Genomic DNA, 17,250 nt, shown 5'->3' with positions numbered 1-17,250 from the left:
CCAAACAAAAACTAAATAAGGAAACTATAGAACTAAATAATATAATCAATAATTTAGACTTAACAGACATATATAGAATATTTCATCCATCAACGAGCAAATATACTTTCTTCTCAGCAGCACATGGCTCCTTCTTTAAAGTAGGCCATATATTATGCCACAAAGCAACTCTTAGTAAATACAAAAAAACAGAGATAATACCCTGCATTCTATCAGACCACAATGGAATGAAATTTAGAAATCAATGATAAAAATAAAAAATAGAAGCTACTGTAATAAATGGAGACTAAATAATACACAATTGAATGATGAATGGATAGTAGAAGAAATCAAGGATGAAATTACAAATTAAACCAAAAGCAGAAGATAGGAAATAATTAAAATTAGAGCTGAAATTAATGAAATCGAAACAAAAGAAACAATTGAAAAAAATGACAAAACATAAAGTTTGTTCTTTGAAAAAATAAATAAAATTGACAGAGTCTTAGCCATGCTAACAAAGAGAAAGAGAGAGAAAACTCAAATTACTAAAATACAAGATGAAAAAGGAAATATCACAATGTACCTGTCTGAAATACAGACGATAATTAGAAACTATTTTGAAAATTTATACTCAAATAAATAGAAAATATTGAAGACATCAACAAATTTCTAGAGACATATGACCTACCCAAATTGAAGGAGGAGGTCATACATGCTTTAAACAGATCAATTTCAAATAATAAAATAGAAAATACCATCAAAAGCCTACCAACAAAGAAAAGCCCAGGACCAGATGAATTCTCAGCCAAGTTCTACAAGACTTACAAAGAAGAATTAACCAATACTCCTCAAAGTATTCCATGAAATAGAAAAGGAGGGAAACCTTCCAAACTCACTGTATGAGGTTAATATCACCCTGATACCAAAACCAGACAAAGATACATCAAGAAAAAAAAAACTTCAGACCAATATTCCTGATGAACATAGATGCAAAACTTCTCAATAAAATTCTGGTAAATTGCATACAAAAACATATTAAAAGATAGTGTACCACGATCAAGTGGGATTCATCCCAGGGATTCAGGGTTGGTTCAACATATGGAAATCAATACATGCAATTCATCATATTAATAGACTTAAAAACAAGAATCATATATGATCATCTCAATAGATGGAGAAAAAGCATTTGAAAAAAATACAGCACACCTTTATGTTCAAAACACTAAAAAACTAGGGATAGTAGGAACATACCTCAACATTGTAAAAGCTATGGGCAGCATCATTCTAAATAGAGAAAAATTGAAAGCATTCCCGTTAAAAACTGGAACAAAACAAGGATGTCCTCTTTTATTACTTCTATTCAACATCATCCTTGAAACTGTAACCATAACAATTAGATAAAAGAAAGAAATTAAAGGGATAGGTAAAGAAGAACTCAAACTATTACTATTTGCTGGTAACATGATTCTATATCTAGAAGATCCAAAAAATTCGACCAGAAAACTTCTAGAACTAATAAATGAATTCAGCAAACACGTTCCTATACATCAGTGATGAATCCACTGAAAGAGAAATTAGGAAAACTACTCCATTCAAAATAACCTCACCCCCCCCAAAAAAAAAACAAACATCTGGGAATCAATCTAACAAAAGAGGTAAAAGATCTCTACAATGAAAACTACAGAACACTAAAGAAAGAAATTGAAAAAAACCTCAGAAGATGGAAAGAGTGCCCATGCTTCTAGATAGGTAGAATTAATATTGTCAAAATGGCCATACTACCAAAAGTATTATACTGATTTAATGCAATTCCTATTAAAATACCAATGTCATTCTTCATCGAAATAGAAAAAGCAATGATGAAATTGATTTGGAAAAATAAGAGACCCAGAATAGCTAAAGCAATCCTTAGCAAGAAAAGTGAAGCAGGAGGCAACACAATACCAGACTTTAAACTATACTATAGAGCTATGGTAACAAAAAATGGCATGGTATTGGCACCAAAATAGACTTGTAGACCAATGGTACAGAATAGAGAACACAGAGACAAACCCATAAATATGGTTATCTCATACTAGACAAGGGTGCCAAAAACATTCACTGGAGAAAAGATAGCCTATTTAGCAAATGGTGCTGGCAAAACTGGAAATCCATATGTAGCACAATGAAATTAAACCTCTCTCTCTCACCCTGCACAAAAATCAACTCAAAGTGGATCAAAGACTTAGGCACTGGAACAGACACCCTATGTCTATAGAAGAAAAAACAGGACCAGATCTTCACCACCTTGGCCTAGGATCTGACTTCCTTAGCAAGACTCCTAAAGTGCAAGAAGTAAAATCAAGAATGAATAATTGGGATGGATTCAAATTAAAGTTTCTTCTCAGCAAAGGAAACAATTAAAAATGTGAGGAGAGAGCCTACAGATTGGGAGAAAATCTTTACCACATGCACCTCCAATAAAGCATTAATCTTTAGGATATTTAAATAACTCAAAAAACTTAACACCAAAGAAACAAACAACCCAATCAATAAACGGGCTAAGGAACTGAGCAGACACTTCACAGAAGAAGAAATACAATTGATCAACAAATATATGAAAAAGTGTTCAATATCTCTAGCAATTAGAGAAACACAAATCAAAACTACTTTCATCTCACGCCTATCAGAATGGCAATCATCAAGAATACAGGCCACAATAAATGTTGGCGAGGATGTGGTAAAAAAGTATACTCATACTGCAAATTGTTGGAAAGCAGTATGGAGATTCCTCAGAAAATTGGGAATGGAGCCACCATTTGACCCAGTTATCTCACTCCTTGGTTTATACCCAAAGGACGTAAAATCAGCATACTATAGTGACACAGCCACATCAATGTTTATAGCAGCTCAATTCACAATAGCTACACTATGGAACCAACCTAGGTGTCCTTCAATAGATGAATGGATAAAGAAAATGTGGTATATATACTCAATGGGATATTACTCAGCTTTAAAAAAGAGTAAAATTATGGCATTTGCCAGTAAATGGTTGGAGTTGGAGAATATCATGCTAAGTGAAATAAGCCAATACCACAAAACCAAAGGCTGAATATTTTCTCTAATATGTGGATACTAATTCACAATAAAGCAGGGGGAACTAGGGAAGAATAGTGTTACCTTAGATTAGGTAGAGGGAAGTGATGGGAGGGGTGGGGAGGGGATGTGGAGATAGGAAAGATAGTAGAATGAAACAGACATTATTACTGTATGTATATATGTGACTACATGACCAATATGATTCTGAAACATGTACACTCATTAAAATGAGAAATTATCATCTGTCCTCCCAGCCTCACAGAATTGGGAGAAGGAAGGTTGGGGGGTGTGGAAAAAATAAAAGGAAAAGTCCTTGCACCATGTAGAGCAGCGCCCCTCTTTCCCCCTGCCCTGGCACTGCAGCTAGCCTGGAACCTCCCAGTCTGCGGCCATGAATGTGAGCGGTGAGGGCGAGAGCTTTCTGGGCTCCATGCAAATTCCAGGCAGCACAACCGTGCTGGTTGAACTGACTCCAGACATCCACATCCGTGGCATCTGCAAGCAGCAGTTTAACAACCTAGATGCCTTTGTAGCTCACAAGCAGAGCAGCTGCCAGCTGACCAGCATGGTGGGAATGGCCCTTGGCACAGTCCAGTTTGTATCCGAGATAACAGTGCCTGCCACCCAGACTCAGACCAGCACCAGAACAATCACTTCAGAGACCCAGAAGATCACAGACTAAGAAAACAGAAAAGTCTATCCCTGCCCTCCATTGCATCCACTCTGCCAAAACAAACTACAGACAGGTAAAAAATTTAAATGTACAAAGTGAAGCTGGGCACAGTGGCACATGCCTGTAATCCCAGCAGCCCAGGAGCCTGAGGCAGGAAGATCCCAAGTTCAAAGCCAACCTCAGCAACTTAGCAAGGCCCTAAGCAACTCAGCAAGACCTTATCTCAAAATAAAATTAAAAAAGGCAAACAAATGAGAGATTATATCCCATCTATGTATGATATATCAACGTGTATAAATGCATTCTACAGTCATGTATAACTAATTAAAACAAATAAAAAATTTTTATAAAAGGGCTGGAGACTTGGCTCAGTGGATCAATCCCTGGTACCAAAAATAAATAAATAAATGATTGACCATACTAAGTATTGGTGAGAATGCGAGCAATTAGAACCCTCATACATTGGTAGAAGGAATGTAAAATGATACAACAATTTGGTGGTTGCTTAAAAACTAAAACAATTTGGCAGTTACTTAAAAACTAAAACAGGGGCTGGGGTTATGGCTCAGCGGTAGGGTGCTCGTCTCACATGTGCAAGGCCCTGGGTTTGATCCTCAGCACCACATAAAAATAAATAAATAAAATAAAGTTAAAAAAAACTAAAACATACACTTACCATATCAGAAAGCAATACTAGTCCTAAATATTTACCCCAATGAAATAAAAGCACACATGTCCACATGAAGACTTGTACATAAATGCTAATATTTCTAATAGCCCCAAACTGAAAACAAATATCCATCAACAGGTGAATAGATGAACAAATTATGGTGTATCCATAAAACGAACAGGATACCACTCAATAATAAAAGTAACAATGATACATGTAATTTCATAGGTGACTCTGAATAATGCTGAATAAAAGCCAGAAAAAAATGCATAATGTATTGTCTCATTTTTACAAAATTGTAAAAAATAAAAACAAATCTATAATGACAGAATAAGATTAATTGGGGATTCCAGGCAAACATTGCCTAGACTGGGGAGAGGGGTGTGCCAGGGATGGAAAGAAAAAAAATTGGGGGCGATAGTGGACATTGTCACTAACTTGATTATGGTAATGATTTCCCAGGTGCAGACATGCATCAAAACTCACCAATTTGTACATTTTAAATATGTACAATTTACTGAATGTCAAGCATGCCTCAATAAATTTGTTAAAAAAATAACTGAACCTCAATATGGTCCTTAACAACAGTTCGAAGATATTCATGTTTTAGGCAATAAGGCATTCAGGTAGAACTTCAATTTTGATACTATTTATTTCTAAATCCAAAGAAAACCAGTTCCCACTTTTTCTTATCCCCAGTATACATGAGAAATGGTAGTTCAAACTGTCCATACCTTCACTCGAGCTGCAACACCTTCCATTCCACGGCTCTGAGTCTCTTTCCGCTTATCTGCGACCTCTCGCTGCTTTTGGAGAGCATCCTTAAGACGCTTGTTGGCAGCTGCTGCCTAAATAAAAATGGCACATAGTTATGTTGAATGAAGGGTAATAAGAAGAACATTTTCCAGCATATATTCAGTATACTGGTAAAGAAAAAAGTTCTAGGTTTGAATTCCTATAGGTACCAGGTTTATAAATCTCCATGGATATAAAATTGATAAATAGCTACTCTGTTAGTGCACAGGGGAGGAATATATTTCAAGGCAGTTATACAGACTGGAAATGTCATATATCAATATTACTGTGTTTTTTGGAAAGAGGACCAATTGGGAAAAAAATCCTTATTTGCATAATAGCATTTTCCATCAGAGTTTAATCTGCTCAGTTTATAACATAAAAAAGAGATCAAGATTTAGGAATTACTGGTCAAGATTAATGACCCTGGTTTTTTAGGACATTGGCTCTTTTTAAGGATACTATTTTGCCAGCATCTAAGCTTGAGGACTACAGTACATTTTACCCAGCAGACTGGATTTTCTTACTTACCTCCTCAGTTTTACGTCTGAGCACATTGGACTGTTTCTGGAAGTTTCTTTCAAGTTTGAGCAGTTCATATTGCCTCTTACGGTCCTGGTAAGAAAAATGTCAGATCTTAATTCCTGTTCAGGTAGGTAAAAGAATATCTTGTAATGTAACTAAGATGTTATTCAAGACATCCTTGATATGTAGGCTAAATTCAATAATACAGTGAACTACCTTTATTTTCTCTTATCAGAGTTAAGAACCAGTAGTTCTAGCTGGGCATGGTGGTACATGCCTGTAATCCAAGCTATTTAGGAGGCTGAGGAAGGAGGATCGCAAGCTTGAGGCCAGCCTCAGCAACTTAACAAGATCCTATCTCAAAATTAAAATTTTAGAAAGGCTGGGGTACATGTAGCTCAATGGTAGAGCGCCTTTGGGTCCTATCCTGAATACTGAAACAAACAAACAAAACCCTGTTAGTTCTATAAATCATATTTGTATATACAGCAGAGGTGTTTTACCCCCACTTTATTGCTCTATATTCAAATTCTTGAAGTCTCAGTCTTAAGTCAATTATTGGAAATAATATCATAGAATGTGAGACCTGGAAAGAATCTTAAAGATCATCTATCTAATAAACTTTCTCTTCCACATAGGTAGTTACTAATTGACAGAGCTGGGACTCACTATTAGTTCATCCATCATAAAACCCATCATATAGCTAATCACCTATAAAATTAAGGTAACCTGAAGTTAAAGAAGAGGTTTTCATTCCAGAACAAAACCAGCTTATTACTTAATATGTCATCTCTACTCAGAGATTAAAGATCAAAAAGAACAAGAAATATTATTGGATATTGCCTGCTTCAATTGACCACACAATATTTAACTGCTTTGATTTATTGACCCCTTCCCTATTTTATTAATCCACTAAGCTCGTTCTGGCTTCCCTTGTTTCTTATCCAATCTGCATGGTCTAGTGAGTCATTCTAGTCATGTCTTTGCCAGCCTACTAGAACAATTCATTTCATTCAACCCAAATACTATTTATACATTAGGCATGGGGATATGGAGATTAACCTTGCATGGTTACTATTCTTATAAAGACTATTAGATAATATAAACAACTTATAATTATAATAAAACATAACGTGTGTTGATATAAGAAGACCAGGGAAACAGCCAGAAGACCAAAGTAATCCAGTGAAAAGAGAAAACCCAACACTCTTCTTACCACCAAACTTGTTGAAAGAGAGATCTATGTTTAATGCTTCCACTTGTCATTATTATTTGTTCCATATCCCCTTAGAGATAGTTCCTACCATTGTCCTGAACTCTACTTATTACAGCTAGTGGTCTCTTTAGAGTGCCTATCTTCTTTGGCTTCTCTCGGAATCATTAGCACTCCCTATAACTGTCACACAGCATCCTAATTCTATTCAACCTTACAAATTTTAGCATCTTCATTTATACATGAAATAAAGAGAGTCTCAGCATTCTTTTTCTATATTTTCTCCATCTCCCTGGTCTCATTACTCATGTGGTTTCAATTTTCTTATCTATGTAAGACAACTCCTTTACCACTAAAACGAGCCCAATTTGTCCCTTGAACTCAGCTAACATTATTCTTTTAGGTCTCTCCATCCCACAGATTAGTCTCCTAAAACCAGCTCCATCACTTCAAACTAGCTGTTTCCTCTGATTTTTTTAGTCACTCAAAAGCATGGAGTAATTTTTGGTGTTCTTCTTACTGTTTAGTTTCTTTGAAAGTCAGGTTTTGTATTTATTAACATCAAAATCATTCAACAAACATTAATTGAGTTCTTAATCTATGCCAATCACTGAACAATAATTGGGAACAAGCCACTGGGAATACACTGGGAATACAAAATAAAGATCCTTGCCAATGTGGAGTAAACATTCCTGTACGATGTAAACTGGTAGATGCTTTATAGACATGCCTGCACAAAAGTTTTATTAAGATATAATTCACGTGTCATACAATTCACTCATTTAAAACATAAGATTCAATGTTCTTTGGCATATTTACAGAGTTGATATAACAAACATCACAGTCAATTTTAGAACATTTTTCATTTTGTGACTTGCTTCTTCTGCTTAGCATATTTTTAAGGTTCACCCATGTTGTAGCATTTATCAGTGCTTTCTTTTTATGATTGAATAATATTCTACTGTATAGACATACAACATTTCATTTATCCATCTATCAGGTGATAGTAGGTTTCCTTCACTTTTGGCTATTATGAATACTGTTTTCTGAACATCTGTATATAAGATTTTTCATGGACATATGTTTCCATATCTCCTGGGCAGACAGAATTAAGAGTGGGAGGGCCTAAAAAACTTAGTGAGACCCTGTCTCAAAATAAAAATAGTTAAGTGCCCCTGAGTTTAATCCCTGGTTGCCCCCCCCCAAAAAAAAGAAAAGAAAAAGAAAACAATTCCATTTATAATAACATCAATATGAATAAAATACTTGGAAATAACTTAGCAAAAAAAGTGTAAAATTTGTACACTGAGAACTACAGAACATTGAATTAATTAAAGAAAACCTAGGGGTTACAGCTGTAGGTCAGTGGTCAAGCGCTTGCCTCACATGTGTGAGGCACTGAGTTCCATCCTCAGCACCACATAAAAATAAAGATACTGTGTGTTCATCTACAACTAAATAAATATTTAAAAAAGAAAACCTAAATAAATAAAAAAAAAGTTCATGTTCATGGATTGAAAGACTTAATATTCTAAAGATGGAATATCCTTCAGATGGACTTGCAGATTTAATACACTCCCAATCAAAAGCGCATCTGGATTCTTCAAAGAAATCCATAAGCTGATCCTGAAATTCAAATGGAAATGCAAGGGACCCAGAATAATCAAAGCAATTAAAGGGAAGAATAAATTTCGAGATGTTACATTCCTTGAATTTAAAACTTTCTGCAGAGCTACAGTAATTAAGACTGTGTGGTACAGTGTAAGGATAGGTATAGAACAGTGGAATAGAAATGAGAATCTAGAAATAAATTCATACACTGATGGCCAATTGGATTTTCAACACTGTTGGGAAGAACAATTCAGTAAGGAAAGAATAGCCTTTTCAACAAATGGTGCTGAAATAACTGGATATTCATGTGCAAAATAATAAAGTTCTAACTTGCCTCATATTATATACAAAATTAAAATATATCAAAATCTAAGTGTAAGAGCTACAACTACAAATCTCTCAGAAAAAGGAATTTGTGATTTTGAATTAGACATTTTTTTTCAGATATGATTCCTAAAGCACAAACAGCCAGAGAAAAAATTACATTCGGCAAAATTAAAATCTTGTGCACTGTAGACATGGTGAAAGTGAACAGTCAATCCACAGCATGGTAGAAAATATTTACAAATCATATTGCTATCAGGGTCTGGTATCCAGAACATATAAAGAACTCTTACAACTCAGTAATAAAGATAACCCACGTTTAAAATGAGTGAAGCAATAAGCACACAAAAAGGTGCTCAATGTCATTTGCCATCAGGGAAATGCAAATCAAAACCACAACAAGATTCCATTTCACACCCACAAAGACGGTTAGAATAAAAGACTGATAATAACTATTGGCAAGAATGTCAAGAGGTTGAAAATTTTATGCATTGCTGGTGGGTTGAGAAAATGGTACAGCTGCTTTGCCAAACAGTTTGGCAGTACTAAATAAATATAGAGGTACCATGTGATCCAATAATTCTTGGCAACAGTGTTAAAAATCAATTGGCCATCAACGTGTGAGTTTATTTCTAGATTCTCATTTCTAATCTACTGAGGCTGGCTTTGAACCTGCAATCCTTCTGCCTCAGCCTCCCAAGATGCTGGGATTATAGTCATATACCACTGGGCCTAGCATGGAATTTTTTTTTTAATTTTAACTTCAAATAGATTTTCTTATATTGATTTTGTATCATGCAAATTTGCAGAACCTTAGTTCTAATGGACATTTAGTGAATTCTCTAGGATTGTCTATGAACATGAATGTGTCATCTGCAAAATGTGTCATCTGCAAACAGAGATAGTGTCGCTGGCTCCAGGGAAATATTGAATAGAACCTCCAGGGAAATGTTAAACAGAAGTGGCAAGAGCAGATATCCTTGTCTTGCTCCTGATATCAGGGGGGAATTTTTCTGTCTTTCTAGCAGTGGGTTTTTCAAATATATCCTTTATCAGGTTTATGAAGGAATTTATCCTTCTATTCCTAGTTTCTTGAGTAAAAGTTTTTATAATGAAACTGTGTTGGATTTTGCCATATGCTCCTTCTTCTGAGAGGATCATGTGGTTCTTGTCTTTTGTTCTACTGATATTATTTCCAGATGTTATATAAGACTTCTTGCATTCATCACATAAACTTCACCTGGTCACGGTGTATCATCCTGTACCTGTGTTGCTGGAATCAATTTGCTAGTGTGTGTGTGTGTATACACAAACATATATACATACACACACACACACACACACACCTATATTTATAAGAAATACATACTGGTCTGTAGTTTTCTTGTGAAGTCATTTTTTCTGACACCAGGGTAACACTAGCCTCACAGAATGAGTTGGGAAGATTTCCTTTTGCTTCTATTTTTTTGGAGGACTGTCTTAAAAAATCAGTATTATTCCTTATTTAAATGTTTGATAGTACTTACCTGTGAAGGCATCTGGGCCTCAGCTTTTCTTTGAAGAATTTATTTTTGTATTTATTTAATTTGTTCTTTGTAGTTATACATGACATTAGAATGTATTTTGACATATCACACATACATGGAGTATAACTTCCCATTCTTGTGGTTGTACATGATGGGGAGTTACATTGATCGTGTATTCATACATGAACATAGGAAAGTTATGTCAGATTCATTCCACTGTCTTTTCCATTCCTATCCCCCTCCCCCAATTCCTCCCATCCAATCGAGTGAACTTCTATTCCCTCCCCCACCTCTGCCTATTGTGAGTCAGCATCCACCTATCAAAGACAACATTCCTACTTTGATTTTTTGGGGGGATTGGCTTATTTCACTCAGCATGATAGCCTCCAGTTCCATCCATTTACCAGCAAATACCATAATTTCATTCTTCATTATGGCTGAATAATATTCCATTGTGTAAATATACCACATTTTCTGCTGAAGGGCACCCAGGTTGGTCCCATAGCTTAGCTATTGTGAATTGAGCTGCTATATACATTCATGTGGCCATATCATATAGAATGCTGATTTTAAGTCCTTTAGGTATATGCTGAGAAGTGGAAAAACTGGGTCAGATGGAGGCTCCATTCCAAGTTTTCTGAGGAATCTCCATACTGTTTTCTATAGTAGTTGCACCAATTAGCAGTCCCACCAGCAATGTATGAGTGTACCTTTTTCCCCACATCCTTGCACATTTATTGATTATTCTCGATGACTGCCATTCTCAATGGAGTGAGATGAAATCTCAGTAGTTTTAATTTGCATTTCTTGAAATGCTAGTGATGTTGAACATTTTTTCATATATTTGTTGACCATTCATATTTCTTCTTTTGTGAAGTGTCTGTTTAGTTCCTTTGCCCGTTTATTGATTGGATTCTTTGTTTTTTGGGTGTCAAGTTTTTATGTACCCTGGACATTAATGCTTGGTCTGAGGTGGAGATGGAAAATATTTTATCCCAGTCTGTAGGCTCTCTCTTCATGTTCTTAATTGTATCCTTTGCTGTGAAGAAGCTTTCTAGTTTGATTCCATCCCATGATTGATTATTTTCTTTTTTTGGTACCAGGGATTAAACCCAGGGGCACTTAACCACTGAGACCCATCCCCAGCCCTTTATTTAGAAACAAGATCTTGCTGACTTGCTTAGGGCTTCGCTAAATTGCTGAGGCTGGCTTTAAATTTGTGATTCTCCTGTCTCAGCCTCTCAAGCCACTAAGATTACATGAGTGAGCCACTGTATCTGGCTCCATTTATTGATTCATGATTTTACTCCTTGTACTTTAAGCGTCTTGTTGAGGAATTTGGTTTTCTAAACTGACACGATAGAGGTTTGGCCTACTTTTTCCTTCTATAGGTGCAGGGTCTCTGGCCTAATGCCTAGGTCCTTAATCCACTTTGAGTTTTGTGCAGGGTGAGAGACAGGGATTAAATTTCATTCTACTATGTATGGATTTACAGTTTTCCCAGCACCATTTGTTGAAGAGGCTATCTTTTCTCCAATGTATGTTTATGGTACCTTTGTCTAGAATGAGTTTTGATAGGTTGCCTTTGTTTTTATTAATCTCAAAGTATTTTCTAATTTCCCTGTGATATCTTTTTATTTATTTATCACTGTGTTGTAATTCCTCAAATTTGTGAATTTCCCAAATTTCTTTCACTATTGACTCCTAATTTCATTCCCATGTGATTGGAGAATAAACGTTGTATTGTTTTAATTCTTTTAAATGTATTCAAGGTATGTTTTATGGCTTAGCATATGGTCTGTCCTGGAGAACATTCTATGTGCACTTCAGATGAACGTAAGTCCTATTGTTAAATGGAATATTCTACAGATGTCTGTTAGGTCTAGTTTATAGTCTAGTCTAGTATCCAAACTACAGATTGAACTTTTTACAAATATAGATGTGAAATCCTAGGTTATAGCATTACTGAAGACACTGATACCCTTGACCATCATGTGCCTAGTTGAACCATACATTATTGAAGGAGGGGCATTAGAGACTCCAGATACTAGTGTTGGTTTCTGCTCAATTATGTCAGTATTTGCTTCATACATTTTGAGGCTCTATTGTTAGGTGTCTATGTATATTCACACAGAAATGTACCACATAATGACATTTTGGCCAATGATAGATTATACATATGGTGGTAGTTCTATCAGATTATAAAGGAGCTGAAAAATTACTATCAAGTGACATCATAATGCAGCACATTACTCACATGTGTATTGAGTAAACTTACTACACTGCCAATCATATAAAAATATAAAAAAAACTATGTAAAGTATATTAGTCTTGATAATGATAATAAATGAATATATTATTGGTTTATATATATACCATACCATGCTTTTTAATCATTATTTTAGAGTACACTTCTATTCATAAAAAAAGTATGGAGCCTCATACACTTTGTCTTTATTGTCTTTTGATTGATCTATGCCATCAAGGTTTGTGTAAGTATATGTATAGTCTGATGTTTGAAGAATGATGAAATCACCCAATGATGCATTGTTCAGAATGTATCCCCATTGTTGAGTTACACACAATGAAAACCGTTATATATTCCTGATGGATTGACCCTTTATATCTCTCTTTATCTCTAGTAACATTCTGTTTTAAAATATTTTATCTAGTATCACTATAGCCACTTTAGATTTTATGGTTGATGTTTGAATGATAGATTTTTTTGGGGGGGGTACCAGGGATTGAACTCAGGGGCACTTGACCACTGAGCCACATCCCCAACCCTATTTTGTACTTTATTTAGAGACAGGGTCTCATTGAGTTGCTTAGCACCTCTTTTGCTGAGGCTGGCTTTGAACTCATGATCCTCTTGCCTTAGCCTCCCAAGCGGCTGGGATTACAGGCATGAGCCACCATGCCTGGCTTGAATGGTAGATCTCTTTCTATATTTCTAGTTTCAATTTATTTATATCTTTGATTCTAATAGGTGCCTTCTTTTGATAGTATATCATGTTATAGATTGTTTTTATCCTACCCTAATAATTTCTGCCTTTTGAGTATTTAATCCAGTCACATTTAATGTTATAATTTTTCATCCATAAAACTTAAAATGGATTAATTTAAGGGAAAATGTTCTTGTCCTTTAATATTAACTCAAAAAACATGAATATATTTGATTAAGTTCACGAGACATAAAAGACAAAGCACACCACTTTTATTATAGAAATAAAAGCAGTAAAAAGTGATTTATCTTTTCTAATAAACAAAAGTAGTAAATATAATTTAATCCTAATAAAATTTCTCAGATGCCAGATCCAAGAAAGAAAATAGTCTGACAATTTGTAGTTTGAGAGAGTTATGATTTTGGTTTTTTGTTTTCTCTGTAGAAACAATTTTGTTTTTAAAAAAAGCATTTATTTTTTAGTTGTAGGTGGACACAATACCTTTATTTTACTTTTATGTGGTGCTGAGGATCAAACCCAGTGCCTCACACATGCTAGGCAAGCACTCTACTTCTGAGCCACAACCCCAGCCCAAAATATAATTTCATTTTTTCAAGGTATATATGGGCTGTTTCCCTTTGTTTTTACTAGTACTTTCCTTACTTATTTCATAAAATACAGAGATAGTATGGATCTGCACATCTCATAAGAGCATATGCTGGTAGGACTATAACAAGACAAGTATCAGGGAATATTCTGCTTTCCTTAATTAGAAAAGTCATTTGTCTCTTTGTAGGAACATCCACAGCAATATTTGTATCACAAATTTAAAATTTCCTGCCAGGCATGGTGGAACATGACTGTAATTGCAGCATCTCAGGAGGCTGAGGCAGAAGGATTGCAAGTTCAAAGCCAGCCTCAGCAACTTAGTGAGGGCCTGAGCAACTTGGCGTGACCCTGTCTCAAAATAAAATATAAAAAAGACTGGGGATTTGGCTCAGTGGTCAAGTGCCCTTGGGTTCAATCCCTGGTATCAAATAATAATAATTATAATAATGGTAAAAGTAAAATAAAATAAAATTTCCAAGTTGATGGTGCAATATAAAATAGGGGAATGACAAAGGGGGAAATCAATAGATTACAATAATAATTCACCTAAACCACTTCTCTTATGCTACAAAGCTTTTGTACTTGATTGTCTTAATATAAAAGGATTTATTATAGTTCATATAAATAAACTGAACATTAAAACATCTCAAAGTTAAACTCTAGGAATAATAGTTTAACATTCAAACTGGGGTACAATTAGGTAGGAACACCCCTAAAGGTAATGTGTTTCACCAGTAGTTCTATTCTGGCCAACATCCTAATGATTGTGGTTCCAAACTTGAGAAGAAACTGCTAAATAAATCTTCTCTTAAGCTAAATAAGACTTGGCCAAAGAGGATAATCAAGGCATCTAAGTTAAAAAAAAACAAAACACTAAACTACTCTTTAGAGACAATGAAAAAGCATATCTATTATCTCTGGAGGATAAAAAAAAATTAGTGTTTTACTCACTTTAAAAAAAGCAAAATAAACCTCAGCTTAAGTGTTCTTGGAGTCTGATACTTACATCTTACAAATTCAAATTATAAATGCTCTTTAAAAATCTTCCAAGCCCACTACTACTAGCAAGAGTATCATCAAAAGTCACACACTTCTACACCTTATAAAAGGATTTTTTTTTTGTTTCAAGGATTTAGATTTCCTAGAAACAGCTCATATTTGAGAATGTCTGTCAACCATGCCACACAAAGAAAATAAATATTTCAAAAGGGTACTCTGTTCAGAAACTATTCACAAGTGCTTCTTTTTGTCAGACAGTTTTACAATAGGTTCATTAATGTACATCTATCTAAAAGCCTTGATAATTCGCTCACACAAGCATTTTGAATGAGTAGATTTCTCCTGTGGAAGGGTATTCAGTATTATTTTGTCTTGTGTTCTTGGAGGCAATGGGAATTGGTGATGAACCCTGGCAATCCACAATCAGCATCATATATCACCATCAGTTTATGTCTCTCCTCTTTCACATAGTCCAGTATAGGATATCCTTTAGCATTCTATAAAATTCTGTCTATCTTTCAGGTGCTGGTCAGATTCTTGGATTAGCTTCTTGAGCTCTGTTCCTTTGATGAACAGAGTACTTCAGTTTGCAGGACTGCCAATCCCAGGATCTTCCACAAGCTTGCAGTTTCACATATGTCACTAAATCAAATGAGTATTATAAATCTGGTATCTTTCTAAAGTGTCCTGAAGTCAACTTTGATTGTGATGTACTTGTCTCTGTTATCTTCTTCAAATTCATCAAATATTTCTTTTACCTTTCACTGAGGAGAAATTTAAACACCAAAGATCTCCCTTAATAATTTGTTTTTTATTTCTTCCCATATGGATGTTAAGGTAATCCCAGAAATCACATCCAGAAATTGCCAAAAAGGTTCGTTTCTTTGGCAAGTGCTTCACCATGTTCAGTAAGCTTCTCTTTCTCTTCTTTCACGAAGATCTAGATTCCTATATTCCCAGAGGCAATCTTTTTAAAGAGTCCTCTGACTATTAAACCATAACACATAGGAATAATGTAACACTGAGAATTAATGCAGAAGGATTTTTCAAAAAAATTTCAGAGTATCTACCGGGTTAGTACCTCCAGTTCTACACTGCATAGATTGTGTAGGGGTGGGGGTGCGGGGTGGGGGAGTGGGTGTGTATGTGTGCGTGTGCACACAGGTACTGGGATTTAAACCCACGGCTTCTCTACCCTTAAGCTACACCTCCAGTCATTTTTATTTTGAGACAGTGTCTGGCTATGTTGGCAAGGCTGGCCTTGAACGTGCTTCAGCCCTTCTAGTAGCTGGCATTCTAGGTATGTACTACCACACCTGGCTATCATATTTTTAAAAACATCTTTATTGAGATATAATGAATATGCCAGATGTTAAAATCTACAATTCAGCTGGGCATGGTGAATATAATCCGAGTGACTCAGGAGGGCAGGGGCAGGAGGATCACAAGGTCAAAGCCAGCTTCAGCAACTTAGCGAGACCCTTTCTCAAAATAAAAAATAAAATGGGCTAGAACTGTAGCTCAATGGTAGTTCTTGCCTCACATGTAGAAGGCACTGGGTTCGATCCTCAGCACCACATAGAAATAAAATAAAGGTATTGTGTCCATCTACAACTAAAAAATATTAAAAATAAAATAAAGTAAAATGGGGAGCTGGGGTTGTAGCTCAGTAGTAGAATGCTTGCCTTTCACGGTATGAGGCACTGGGTTCGATCCTCAGTACTATATAAAAATAAATAAATAAAATAAAGATACTGTGTCCATCTACAACTAAATAAATATTTTAAAAATGAATAAATAAAATGGGGTGGTAATGTGGTGAGTGGTTAAGAACACCTGGGTTCAATCCCCAGTATCAAAAATAAAATAAAAATCCAATAGATTTGAGTATATTCAGAGTTGTACAATGAACACTACAATCTAACTTTATGATATTTCTATCACCCTGAAAAGAAACTCCATATCCATTAGCAGTTTCTCTCTGTTCCACTCACAGCCCTAGGGAAGCAATCATCTTTCTGCCTATTCTGGCCATTTCATAGAAACATACAATATGTGATCTTTTGTGACTGGCTTCTTTCACCTGACAATGTTTTCAAAGTTCATCCATGTGTAGCATATATCAGTCCCTTATTTATTTTTTATTGCCAAATAATATTTAAATGTATGAATATAACACATTTACTTATCCATTTATCAGTTGATGAATATTTGGATTATTTCTACTTTTGGGTGTTATGAATAACGGTACTATGAACATTCATATGTAAATTTTTTAATAGAAATGTTTTCAGTTCTCT

At 35.2% G+C, this 17,250-nt stretch overlaps 1 protein-coding gene across 1 annotated transcript in view; it reads right to left on the bottom strand.

Moving 5' to 3' along the window:
- Kif4a (kinesin family member 4A) overlaps positions 1 to 17,250 on the bottom strand; it is a 143,121-nt gene that overhangs the window by 32,074 nt on the left and 93,797 nt on the right. Inside the window, exons 19-20 of the mRNA XM_026399977.2 lie at positions 5,730 to 5,813; positions 5,138 to 5,251 (exon numbers count right to left, since the gene is read on the bottom strand). Of these exons, the coding sequence (XP_026255762.2) occupies positions 5,138 to 5,251; positions 5,730 to 5,813 (198 nt within the window). The remainder of the gene's footprint in view (positions 1 to 5,137; positions 5,252 to 5,729; positions 5,814 to 17,250) is intronic.

Source organism: Urocitellus parryii, chromosome X, assembly GCF_045843805.1.
Source record: "Urocitellus parryii isolate mUroPar1 chromosome X, mUroPar1.hap1, whole genome shotgun sequence".
Classification (NCBI taxonomy): Eukaryota; Metazoa; Chordata; class Mammalia; order Rodentia; family Sciuridae; genus Urocitellus; species Urocitellus parryii.
The sequence above is the reverse complement of the archived record's forward strand: the minus strand, read 5'-3'. Positions and strand labels throughout refer to the sequence as shown.